Source organism: Lutra lutra, chromosome 3 (assembly GCF_902655055.1).
Source record: "Lutra lutra chromosome 3, mLutLut1.2, whole genome shotgun sequence".
Taxonomy (NCBI): Eukaryota; Metazoa; Chordata; class Mammalia; order Carnivora; family Mustelidae; genus Lutra; species Lutra lutra.
In genome coordinates, this window is record NC_062280.1 from 169,249,077 (window position 1) to 169,261,346 (window position 12,270).

The following is a 12,270-nucleotide window of genomic DNA, read 5'->3' on the forward strand; positions in this document are numbered from 1 at the left end:
AATCTCTTCAGGGTTTGGCTGTTTTTTTTCCTCTCTATTCCTCAGTTCAGCAACTGTTGTCTTATAGCCCTCGTGGTCAGTGGTCCCTGGTTCAGGTGTTGGGATCACCTGGGAGGTTACAGATTCAGGTCTAACAGGTAAGTGAGGTTAACTGACCACAAGGGGAAACGGGTACACATGCTAGGTGCTGGCCTCTAGGGACGTGGCCTTTCTTTCCTATCATATTAACCTTCTCATGACTTTTATTTGTTTATTTGAGAGAGAGAGAGCTTGAGCCTGTGAGCAAGCACGTGGGGGGGAGGGGCAAAGGGGAGGGGAGAGAGAGAATCTTTCAAGTAAACTACCACCCCCCCTGCCCCCCCGCCCCGACCCAAGCAGGGAGTCCTGTACAGGATTGGATCCCATGACCTGTGAGATCATGACCTGAGCTGAAACCAAGAAGTTAAATGCTTAACCGACTGAGCCACCCAGGCACCACAACCTTTCCGTGACTTTTAATACTTTTCTTGTATCTTAATGGGAATATTGAGGCCTCGTTACAATGTGACAGTTATATTCCTTAATGTTTGGAGTCTAAACAAAATGTACTATCAGAAGAAGAATGATGGGGACGGGGTGGAGGCATTTGTAGTTTTTCCTACTTAAAATCACCATAGATCACTTTTAGGAGAATTGCTAGGTAATGAATGTAGTATGTTTTATATGTAAGCTAAAAGTCATTGCTTGTCTAGAGAATGGAAAGCTTTTCTTAAAAAAAAAAAAAAACAAAAAACCAAAGCCCCCCCCAAAACCCCCAAACACCTTTGTTAAGCAGTTTGGTAGCTGTATGAACCCTGTAGCATGGAGGAGCTCCTTTGGTTCTCTGGCTTAGTCAGGCATTCTCTGCTGCCTTATCACCAAGGTGTGTGTGTCTTCCAAGGCATAGTACCAAGTATATAACTTGGCCTAAATTATATTCATGAAAGAACTATGTCACTAAGTTGATATGGCATATTTGCTACAGAAAAGCATTACAAGCTTAAGAATTTATTTCTGATTGTGAAGTACTTCGTGCTTGAGAAAATTTGGGAATGCAGGAAAGGGTGCATGACAGAAAGGATGGGTAATCCCATCTTTTAGAGATGACCTTTGTTAACATGGAGGTACATTTCTTCGTTGTTCCCATGCATATTTACAAGCACGTATCCAAAAGTGATCTCTTCAGCTTGCTAGAATCATTAGGCGTAAATTTTTTTGCTTCGTTTTTAAAGAATTGGAAATCTGTAATTAGCACCCTGAATTTCAGTGGATGAGAACGGTAGCCTATGGTATACTTGGAGAGCATAAGCGACCAGTGGGTGAGTAATAAAAGCAGAAGCAAGGTGTCTTTTGTTTTTATGGACTTGTGTGTTTGCCTTCACGTTTTCAAATAGCAAACCTAACAAAACAGCCTTACAGCCTATTGTGCATTCGGTGGTAGGACACCCTCAGGCTGGCGCTGACACCCGTATCCGCGGATTAAGAAAAAGAGGCAAGTGTGGTGCTGGGTGTGTTCCAGGTTGCTGGAGTTCGGGAGGACCTGAATTAACGTGGCATGGTTTCAGGTTTCATCATTAATGGATTTATGCTCCTTTGTCTCCAAACCTGGCATGGCGTCCTACCAAGCAAAATCAGGCTTTGCTGAGTCCAGCGGTTGGAATTCTTGCACATACGTACAGCTCACACGGTGACTTGCCCAACTCTGTGTGGCTTGGCGTGTCCCCTCCGCCCCTGTGGACAGCGCTGCTGCTCAGGTAGCATCACCTGCTCTTATCACTGAGAAGGAGCTTACTACCTCGGGAACAGGGCTGCGAGTGTACAGACAGCCCGTCACAAATAAGTCAAGCGTGTTTGTAACGCTCTTCCAAGTGTTTGGCCACACTCTATCATTTATGTGTTCAGAGAATAGAAGAATAAAAAGTAGTATGTGGGCAAACATCTAGATGTTTGGGAGCTTGGTAAGTGTTCTTCGGGTCTTTCTTCTACGTCTTACCTCATCCTTTTGCCAGTAATATCCTTTCATTTCCTCCTCCAGAATCTCCCACGGCAGTCTTCTTTTCTGTCCCTGCTTCCACCAGCCTCATTCTCAGGGTCCTTTCCCAGCAGTGAGAACACTTTATAAATTGTCACCTGTCTGTGCGATCCCTGCAAGCCTGTGTTAGGTTGATTTGCATGAAGTCAGGCTACACTTGGTCATTTCTGGGCTCCATGGCCTCTGGTGGCACTCTGTGGTCTGTTCAGTGAGGTTTACAGCCCTCAGGGGAGCACTCTGGCCCCTCCGCACTGGTCCCGAGGTCCCTTTGGAGCGCTGTAACCACTGCCTACTGAGCTTCGGCCATGGGCCAACCAGGTTTCTCAGGCCGTTTCTTAGTCCTCAGGGACCCTTGTGTCCCTGTTTTGCTGTTGTGGAAATTGAAACACAAGCAGTCATGTCACTTGTCCAAGACCATACAGGGTCCTGAGTGGTGGTCAGGATTTGTAACCAGGCACTCTGACTCAAGGTCGCCTGTACCACACTATGTCATGGAAAAAAGAATTCAAAGTAGGTGATCGAGCCACATGGCACTGCTTGCTTTTTCTTAAACACCTTGTCCACGTTCTTAACACATCACAGAGACTTGTTCTTATGTTCCCAGATTCGAAAATGCTCATTTCACCCATGTTTGTCTTGTGAAGTTGTCCTGCTCTCTCAAAGCCCAGGAGGGTCACTTTCTTTGTGAATCAAGACCTCTTCTTCTCCTAGTTGGAATTGAACTTTTCACCCTTGGTGAAAGTTTCATTTGCTGGATTCCTTATTCCAAATGTTCATTCTCCTTCACTGGTATTCTTTGTACCCTCCATAGCCTTTACACATAGTTGGTGCTTTTGTTCACTAACTTGAATTGTATTCAAGGCCTTGATCACCAAACTGCAGTATGAACTTTTCTGGCAGGTAATTTAGGTCCTCATAGGCTCATTAATGTGGGAGTGTTACGATTAAGGCATATTTTATGACTTAAGCGCTTTGCTGTTACGTAGAATTATTTTAAGGAAACAAAGTCTGAGGGGCAGAAACTGGTTAGGAGCCTCTTACAGAACTGTGGTCATAAGGTGGTTCGTGCCATTAAGAAGGGAAGGCTTAATGAAGGAAGGAACTTAATACAACCTCATTTAAAATCTGCCCACAGAAATTTCTTTCCCATCTCCATTGCCCAGGTGGGGTTTCAGTTCTTCCCATTCCCTTTTCTCCCCTACTTCTCTTGTGATACTGCTTCTTTTCCTCACTCTTTTTCTGATCCAGGCTGCCAGGGCACTCGTGAAGGTGACCCCAAGGCAAGGGAAGAGTGTGACCCCTGAGCTCTTCATCCTCCTCTATCTGCCTCACAGATGTGGCTTTGATGATTAGTCCCCTGATTGGTCTCATCGACAGGGTTTTGTTTCCTTTTCTGTCTTGTCAGAGCCCTCTTCTCTCACACTTCATCCAAATCCCCATTGCAGAACCTCTGCCCCAGATTTTTTTTTAAAAGTGCTCCCCAGAAGCTAGATGAGAGAAATGTAAGGAAGGAAGCTTTTTACATGTCAACTTCTCAATCGCCAAACCTGCCCTGGTCTGGTGCCCCTTTTGAGTAGCATCCAGGGCTAACTGTGTCACATCCCCCCCTGCCCCACAACTTGTCTAGATTCCCCTCTCCGGGAGGACAGGAAGCAAGCCTGTCCCCATCACTGTTAGCACAGTACCTGGATCTGAGCGTGTGTCTTGAATGCTGTGTTCTCAGGGCTGCAGAGTTAAGTATGTGAGTGTTAAATAGGACTTTCTTGAGTTGACCTGGAAACTGCTTAACCAGCATATATGTCATGTGTAGCATTGTTTCCACGCGGAACAGAAAGTAATTATGCGGTGGCCGGGGCGTACCTTGGCACTTCTTAAGTGTTTCACTTAATCCCCCCAGTAACCTTTCACAGTAGGTAGTATTATCCCCACATTTTCAAATGAAATACTTGAGATTTGAAAGTTACATAACTTGCCCTGGGCTGGTTAAGTGCTTAGGCCACAACTGTAATTTCTCTGACCTTATTTTTTTGGAAATGTGACAAATTCCAATTTGAGAACTGCCTTATGTGTAGTTAAGTCTCCAAATGTTGACTTAATTTTGCTGTATCTCTAGAATCTTAGAGCCAACAGGGACCAAAATATCCTCTGTTTCATGAAGATAAAATCATTCTTAAGATTGTTTTTGAGGAAAGCTACATAGTTTTTGAAATACCAGCACCGAATCAGAAATGTGGAATTTCTGAAATACAGAGTTGGAAATCTACCCAATAGGTAGTAAGGAGCTACCAGCAATGTTAAAACAGGGTACAGTAATGATAATTGGCATGTTCTGTGACTATACTTCTGGCAGCTGTGTAGAAGATGGAGGGAAAGAAGGGAAGGGGCAGGAGCACCAATTGGGAGGTGGCCACAATAGTTTGGGCCATGGTCTCCCCTCTAAACTAACATGGTAACCTGAAGACTAGTGAAAGGATGGGATAACTCAGAATAGATTTATGGTTGGAGGACTCAAGAGCACTTTATTAAATACATGGGTGCAGCAGGCATGGGGTAGGAAAAGAAGGAAGAGGCAGCCCCGGTGTTGCTAAATTGGGCATCTGGTCAGGTAATGATGTAACTATCTAATACTTGAGAAACAAGAGGTGGAAAAGAGTAGGTTGGAGAGGAAGATCCTAAATTTAATTTTTGATACATTGGGCTGAGCCAGTAATTGAAGATACAATAGGGAAGGTTATTCAGGAAAGCTTGTAGTAAAAAAGATGGGAGACTGGCTCAGGAAATACAAAAAAAAAAAAAAAAAGTGAGAATAGGAGAAGCACATTCATGAACCTGAGAGGTGGCCAGACAGATGGAGAAAAAGACAAGAGAAAGTAGGATAATGGGTGATGTAGATGACAGTTTCTGAAAGTAATAATAGTTAGGGTAGTGCCTGGTGGGAGGAGGACTGAAGATGGATTTGTTAGGAAAGAGATCAACTTGGAATGGGCTAAGTGATGAGACTGGAAATACGACCTGCCTCTAGGAATGGAGAAGTGGAGGAAGTAGGTTCAGACATGGATTTTGTGAAGGAGAGTGGCTCCAGGGCCAGAACAGCACCATGATTTGGGGGTCATTCCCTTCTGTTCATGTCTCACTTGCATCCTGAAGAAATGATGCAAAAGAATCATGTGTACAAAAATCGAAGTTGGTCTAGTTCCTGTTATTTATGACTGTAGAGCCCAAGTCTGTGTTTAATGTTTTGTTTAATTTTATCAACTTCAGTAGGCTTCCCTTAAGTCAACAACATTTATCTAAATGGAAAAGTTTGGAGAAAATAGCTTTCTGACCTCTCAGTGTGTAAGACTGACTCTGTTTTTCATCAATTCTCATCTTTGGTGATAGGAAAGTCTTAAGTCATCAGATGTTCTAAAATTAAATTTTGTCATTGCTACTCTAAATAGATCATCTCATTTTTGTCTAAAAGGCTCATCTTTTGGTGTATACTTCTGCATAAATTGGATCTAATTTGAGGGAAATTATTTTTAAATGTTGATATGTTGATAACTATACGTTATCTTTTCTGGCATAGGCAACTGGAACCGCTTTATCAGTCATCAAGAATCTGGCTTTCCCCCAAGAACTTAAATTCCTGGTTCTATCCAGTTTAAGCAGAAATTCCTCCATCATTGTCTTCTGAGGCATGGATCTTTTGTAGAATACTCACATGGCATGTATCTTGGAGAGATAAATTAGGAAGTAGAAATCCTAACTGAAATCACTGTTGAACAGTTTGTGCTTGACTATAATTATAGATATGTTCCCTTGCAGAGTCTATGGGCTGATCTAATTCAAGGACCTAGGATTCCAGAGAGATGCCTGAGGGCCTGCCACCATGGGCAGGCCACGCCATTGAAATTATAGTTTATAATTGAAATTATAGCTATTCACTCTAATCTCTTTTATGTATTGGTTTGGGAGGAAGGTGGTCTACATAAAACTTTCATTTGAAGACAGGCTTTTGCAAAACAGAAAGCTTGCAAAGTCATTATGAGAGAGAAGACCCTGGCAGACTCTGCAACATGCCTGAGGTCCCCTAGTTATTGATAGAAATGGACCTATAATTGCTCCTATAATTTCTCCTTGGCCTGTCTACAGTTCTAAAGACCCCCATACCTACAGTCTGCCAGGCTGTAGCCACACTGAGGCTGTGGCTGTACATCACAGTGTAACCCCCTGTTAACTATTTCAGAGAGTTGGTTATCTGTGCTTTTTTTTTTTTAAAGATTTTATTTATTTATTTGACAGACAGAGATCACAAGTAGGCAGAGAGGCAGGCAGAGAGGAGAAGCAGACTCCCCACTGAGCAGGGAGCCTGATGCGGGGCTCCATCCCAGGACCCTGAGATCATGACCTGAGCCGAAGGCAGATGCTTAACCCACTGAGCCACACAGGTGCCCCGGTTATCTCTTCTTTTATTTGGTATGGTCAAGTGGAGGTTCATTTGCAAGGCAAGAATATCCTTTTGTGGGGCGCCTGGGTGGCTCAGTGGGTTAAAGCCCCTGCCTTTGGCTCAGGTCATGGTCCCGGGGTCCTAGGATCAAGCCCCTCATCAGGCTCTCGGCTCAGTGGGGAGTCTGCTTCCTCTTCTCTCTCTACCTGCTCTCTGCCTACTTGAGATCTCTGTCTGTCAAATAAATAAATAAAAAAATCTTAAAAAAAAAAAGAATATCCTTTTGTGAGACAATTCTTTTAGTCTAATAAAATTGTGAGACTCTTTCATCTATAGCTTAAGCTCATTCTCTTTTATCCTATATTTGGTAGAAAAGGATAATGTTTACTTGCTGTTTCCCACAAAGTATTCTTTATGTAGTTTGAGACTATTTATTAAAACTCTATCCTGTCTTTTATTCTTCAAGTTAAAAAACATCAATTAGTATCTTGCGTATCTAACCCATCATTTGTCCTCTGTCCTCACATAGCAGTAGATTCTGTGCTTTACTTGACTTTTTTTTTTTTTTTTTTTAATTTTTTTTGTAGAGGGTAAGTGTAGCGAAGATGACCACTTATTTTCATTGAGTCATGTCTAATTTAAGTGTGTGGTGGTTTCGGTTAAGGAGAGGAATTAACCACTAATTTTTTCTATTCATAGCAGAGTTTTAGTCTTAAGATTGGTGTTCATCAGGCTGATTATTAACGTGTTTTCGCTACCTACATCAGGGTTTCTGTATTAAACTGCTTTACAAGCTTTCCGATTAAAACTTTTCTATATTATTAGCTACAGATTTTTCCTAAAATAGTTCCATACTCAACTCTGGAAGAGTCAGTGATTATTTTTTGAGAACAAAGACCATGCCTAATCCATCTTTATTTCCCAAGTATTAAGCCCTGTTGTCTTATACAAAATAGATGCACAGTAAGTGTATGTTGACCAGATGAATACGCGCATATTGTTTTAGTACTTCTGTGTCCACAGAATATAGTAAGTTCTTGGTTCGGTGCCTTCCTTGCCTTGTTTCTAATTCTTTTTTTTTTTTTTTTTAAAGATTTTATTTATTAATTTGACAGACAGAGATCACAAGTAGACAGAAAGGCAGGCAGAGAGAGAGAGAGTAGGAAGCAGGCTCCCTGCTGAGCAGAGAGCCCGATGCAGGGCTCGATCCCGAGCTGAAGGCAGAGGCTTTAACTCACTGAGCCACCCAGGTGCCTCCCCTTGTTTCTAATTCTTATGTAATATCAGTTATTCGTAGAATAGAGTCACTTGGATTTTAAACTTGTTTTAGAGGTGGAAAAACTTCAGCATAAAGCTTTATGAATTGCCCAGTTAGCCCTAGGTTCAGTTTTAACTGTCACACTGACCTGGAGAATTTATAGGTCTTTTTTTTTTCTGGAAAATAAAATGGCTTTAGGAAGAACTTCTGCTTTCAAAACAGTAAGTCTCAGTTCTTAATTATTCTAAATCAAAGACTGAAACTAGGCTGGGAATTTCGAGTTAAAATTCATGTCTGTTTGTTTACCCAAAACAAAACACATACATTATGAAAGGCAATTGAAATTTTCACAGACGTCGTGTATTTTACAACTTAAAACATTTGTTTTGGAAAATGGCTGCCCTTCTGTGAAACTGAGCATTTGTTGCTGTGTGGTGTAGTGACGGAGGTGGAAACAGAGGTCTGTCTGTTGTCCAAGGGACTGTTGTTTCTTGGGCTTGTTGGCTGATGTCACTTGGAGGAAGTTGTGACTTGTTGCTTAGGATGTCTCAGTTGGGGCCCTCCTGGCATCTGACCTACCCTGGTTCCCCAGAGATGACGTAGCTCTCATTGTATAGCTTGTGTGGCGGCTCTGTCCTCACCCCTTGATCTTCCTAAGGCAACAGGGCAAACAGTGCTTTGCCAAAACTTCAGGTGCCCAATAAGGGGTGTTCCCTGTCTTAGCTGAGCTCTACGCGTATCTGAGTCGTGTGTCAATGAACCCATTGACATTGTTCAGCTAAATATGTTAAATGTCGGAGTTGCCTTTTTAATAAGTATGGTGGCATTTAGAAAAGCATTTAAATATTTTTTTTGCATTTCCAAAAATGCTATCATGTTGAAATAAATGATATATGACATTGTGTAAATTTAAGATGTACCATACGTTAATTTGACACATTTTTATATTGTAATAGGATTACCATTGTAGTGATAATTAGCACCTTGATCACCTCACGTAATCATCCTTTCTCTTTAGTGGTCGGAATAATTAAGTTATAGTCTGTTAGCGAGTTGGATTAGAATACCGTGCTGTGTATATTCACTGTACTGTGCTTTAGATCTCTAGGGCTTATTTATTAATAGCAAGTTTGTACCACTAAACAGTATACACAACATGCCTTCTCACTCCTTTCCTGGGTAATAACAAATGGTCTATAAATTAAACCCAATTGTAGACGGGGCAAATGCCCAAGCTTTATTCATGCCCAGCTGATTAAAAATATTAATGTGAAGAAAAACATCTGTTGATGTGAAGGTTTCCCTTGTTTTAGCAGAAAAGTAATAAACTCATTGATATCTGTATAAATGAAGGTTTTACCAAACCCGGGTTAAAAAGATTGCTGCTTCTGGTTTATCATGAAATAACTCAAGTGTACCTTGTATATAGCCTCCGTTCTTTCATGGATAGACTTTCCTCCACGTGGGTGCCAGGGACACATGATCCCACCGTTTCGTGTTTGTTTTCAGGATCAGTTCAGTGATATGAGAATCAGCATAAACCAGATGCCCGGGAGCGGTCTTGACTTTGGGTTTACAGTAAAATGGGCATTGTCTGGGATCTTCGTTGCATCAGTCGAAGCAGGTAATTCATAGATTTAGTTCTACTCAACTTTCTTCCCCTTGTTATCCTTTGCTGTTCAAAAAACCCTCCAGAAATTAGTTTATGTGATACAGGAGGAGACAGCACATGCGAAAAAGGCAGTAGTAAAGTGAGGAGATGTAGCCTCATCCCAGAGAATAATAGCATTTCTTCTGCTTGCCTCATTAATTTTAGTTTTGTAGAATCTTATCTTTTGACCTTTACAGAATTCATTTGTCAAAATTTTAGACTTAATATTTGGAAATGCTTCCAATCAACAATTGACTGGAAATTCCAAAAGAACTGTCCATGATTGGCTGTGTTTGGGGTGGCTATGTATGTGCTGTGTAATAAATTGGTGTTTTCTGAGCATCCTAATGTATCTGTTGCTCGTGGAGCCCTCAGGATGCTTTGGGACTTGTACAAAAGCAGCCCCTCCCCCATCCAAGGTTCTACCAAGTCCCTCCCAGGAACTCTGAGCAAAATATTACCACAGAGCCTAAAATTAAGCTAGTTAAGAGGAGCTCCTCATTTACATATTTTAGCTATATAAAATTGCATGCTAACTCTGGTTATTTTTTTTGAAAATTCAAAAAGACTGTTTAATTAGATAACAGGAAGTGGTAATTGTAAGTGGTTTTAAATGGCCTTGCTTTTTTTTTTTTTTATCTATTCCAGAGTGCATTTGGATTTGGAAGCTCAATTAAAGTACAATATATTTCACATTTTGAATTTAAAAATAATTTAAAAATTTCTTTGTTCTTACGAAGGTAATAAAGAAATTTTATGGAACAGATGAGCTTATTCTTTTATATGTTAATGAAGATACATGCTCTTGCATAAAAAATGCATTTGGTGCTTTGTATGTTGTAGATACTCAAATATTTGGTAACTTAAAAAAAAATTCCTGACTCTGCTCTACCTGAAAAATCTAAGAATAGTTAGTTGAGATTAAGAAGTCATTTTTTTCTCGTAAGCAATGACTAACTGAATGTAGATTTTTTTGTTTGGAATTTTTTGTTATTGGTTGTTTAATTTATTTTGCTTTCTATAGGTAGCCCAGCAGAATTTTCCCAGCTACAGGTAGATGATGAAATTATTGCTATTAACAACACCAAGTTTTCATATAAGGACACAAAAGAGTGGGAGGCAACCATGGCTAGTGCTAAAGAAACTGGAAAGCTAGTAATGGATATCAGGCGCCATGGAAAGTCTGGTGAGTTGGGTTTTACCACTGTCTGTCTTTCTCAGTGGGGAACTGGTCTTTGGCAAGTGGGTATAACAGCTGGCTTCAATAACTTTTTTCTCATTTTTTATTTACTTTTTATTTTTTTGGCTTTAAGATGTTCTGTGGTTATGCCCAAACAAATCTGGAACAATCCCTCCTTGACTATTCTGTCTGCAAACTTCTCTCTAGCAAATTTACTGGATTCTACATAATTGATTGATTGATTGATTGATTGATATGCTATACTGACTCTGAATGCAGATAGTAACTGAAAGCTATTGTAATTGCATCTGCATTTGGGAGTCTCATAACAATTCTGAGGATTAAGAATCACACTATGACTTTACTTTCTCGACAGCACCGTAACTAACTGGTGTTAGAGAGAACAGGGTAGGTCATATTCCTGCTGTTCATGCTCAAGGAACTGTCAGTATAATTCTATTACTGTGTTTCTTCATTGTTGAGGTTCGATGGGGAAGGGCATTAAACTCCCTGCCACCTCCCAAATTATGATCTCAAAATGCGATATTCAGTTTTGGTTTACAGAAAGAGTCAGTAAACTTGCTAGTCTTTTCCTTATTAATGTGATCTAACCCTTGTGTTTTCAGAAGGTGATCTGTTGGTCAAAACCCCTGCACTCTTTACTTCTTTCACACACTACCTGATTTGTTTGTGTGTCTTCTGTATGTGTATTTTGTGTATGTGCATTCACTAACTTTGTTCTTTCCACGTCACCATTTACGTGTACTCATTTCTTGATCATCATATGCCAATCAGACTGGGGCAAAGACCAACCTTCCCTGCCATTTACACGGCATAAAACTCTCAATCTCACCAGTATGGCTACCAAAATTATAGGTTCACCCGAAACAAAGTGGATTGATACAACTTCTGGAATTTACAACTCAGACAAATCTTCAAGTCTGTCAATAACAACTGATTTCTCAGAGAGCCTCCAGCATTCTGTAAGTATTTTGAGAAGTAGGAGTATTTGTGTAGAGCAAAGTGTCTGTAGGAAGTGTGTGTGTGTGTGGGAAAGAATTTGAACAATTTTGATGCTACTTCAAAAACATGTAGTTGAATAAGGTAATTTATAGTAATGAGAGTAAAATGTGATTTTGATAATCCTAAGGCAGCCCTCATAGATAAGTAATAGTTATATCATTGTAAAATCAAAGGATCCCGTAGTAGTGTTCTGTAGGTATTTCCTACCAATCTTCAACATTATACCCATTTCTCAGATCTTTGTGGATGTGAAGTGGTAATGTAATATACTTTAATTTTACATTATGTAAAATTATGTACTGTAACTTTTCATGCTTTCTTTAGTCTTTGTGGGTAAATTACACACAATTACTATACTTATTTTAAAACATGAAACATTTTTAGATCTTGTGTAGATGACTTTGATGGGTAGACTTCAATGTGTGGTTAAGAGATACTTAACTACATTAACTGATTAAAAATAATTACAATGTAGAAATTTTTCCAAGTATCAAAGCAATAGTTAAATTTCAAATAAATATTTGTCTTGACTCCCTAGATATAGTTGTTATTATCCTAAGATATTCTTTTATCTAATAAGGAGATCCTGCTACATTGTGTAGGGAAAGCTTAAATGCTGAAGAATTCTCTATGCTTGTGTTGCTTACTCATAAATATAAGCTAAGTGAACTAATTATTT

At 40.1% G+C, this 12,270-nt stretch overlaps 1 protein-coding gene across 14 annotated transcripts in view; it reads left to right on the forward strand.

Annotated features, from left to right (window-relative positions):
- The window catches only part of LMO7 (LIM domain 7), a 130,932-nt gene that overhangs the window by 97,939 nt on the left and 20,723 nt on the right, over window positions 1–12,270 (forward strand). For 10 of the 14 annotated variants that reach the window (XM_047720144.1, XM_047720145.1, XM_047720147.1 and 7 more), the window contains 3 exons: window positions 9,247–9,361; window positions 10,413–10,574; window positions 11,364–11,551. In XM_047720144.1, the coding sequence (XP_047576100.1) occupies window positions 9,247–9,361; window positions 10,413–10,574; window positions 11,364–11,551 (465 nt within the window). The remainder of the gene's footprint in view (window positions 1–9,246; window positions 9,362–10,412; window positions 10,575–11,363; window positions 11,552–12,270) is intronic. The other 4 variants (XM_047720143.1, XM_047720146.1, XM_047720151.1 and 1 more) reach the window with 1 other exon arrangement.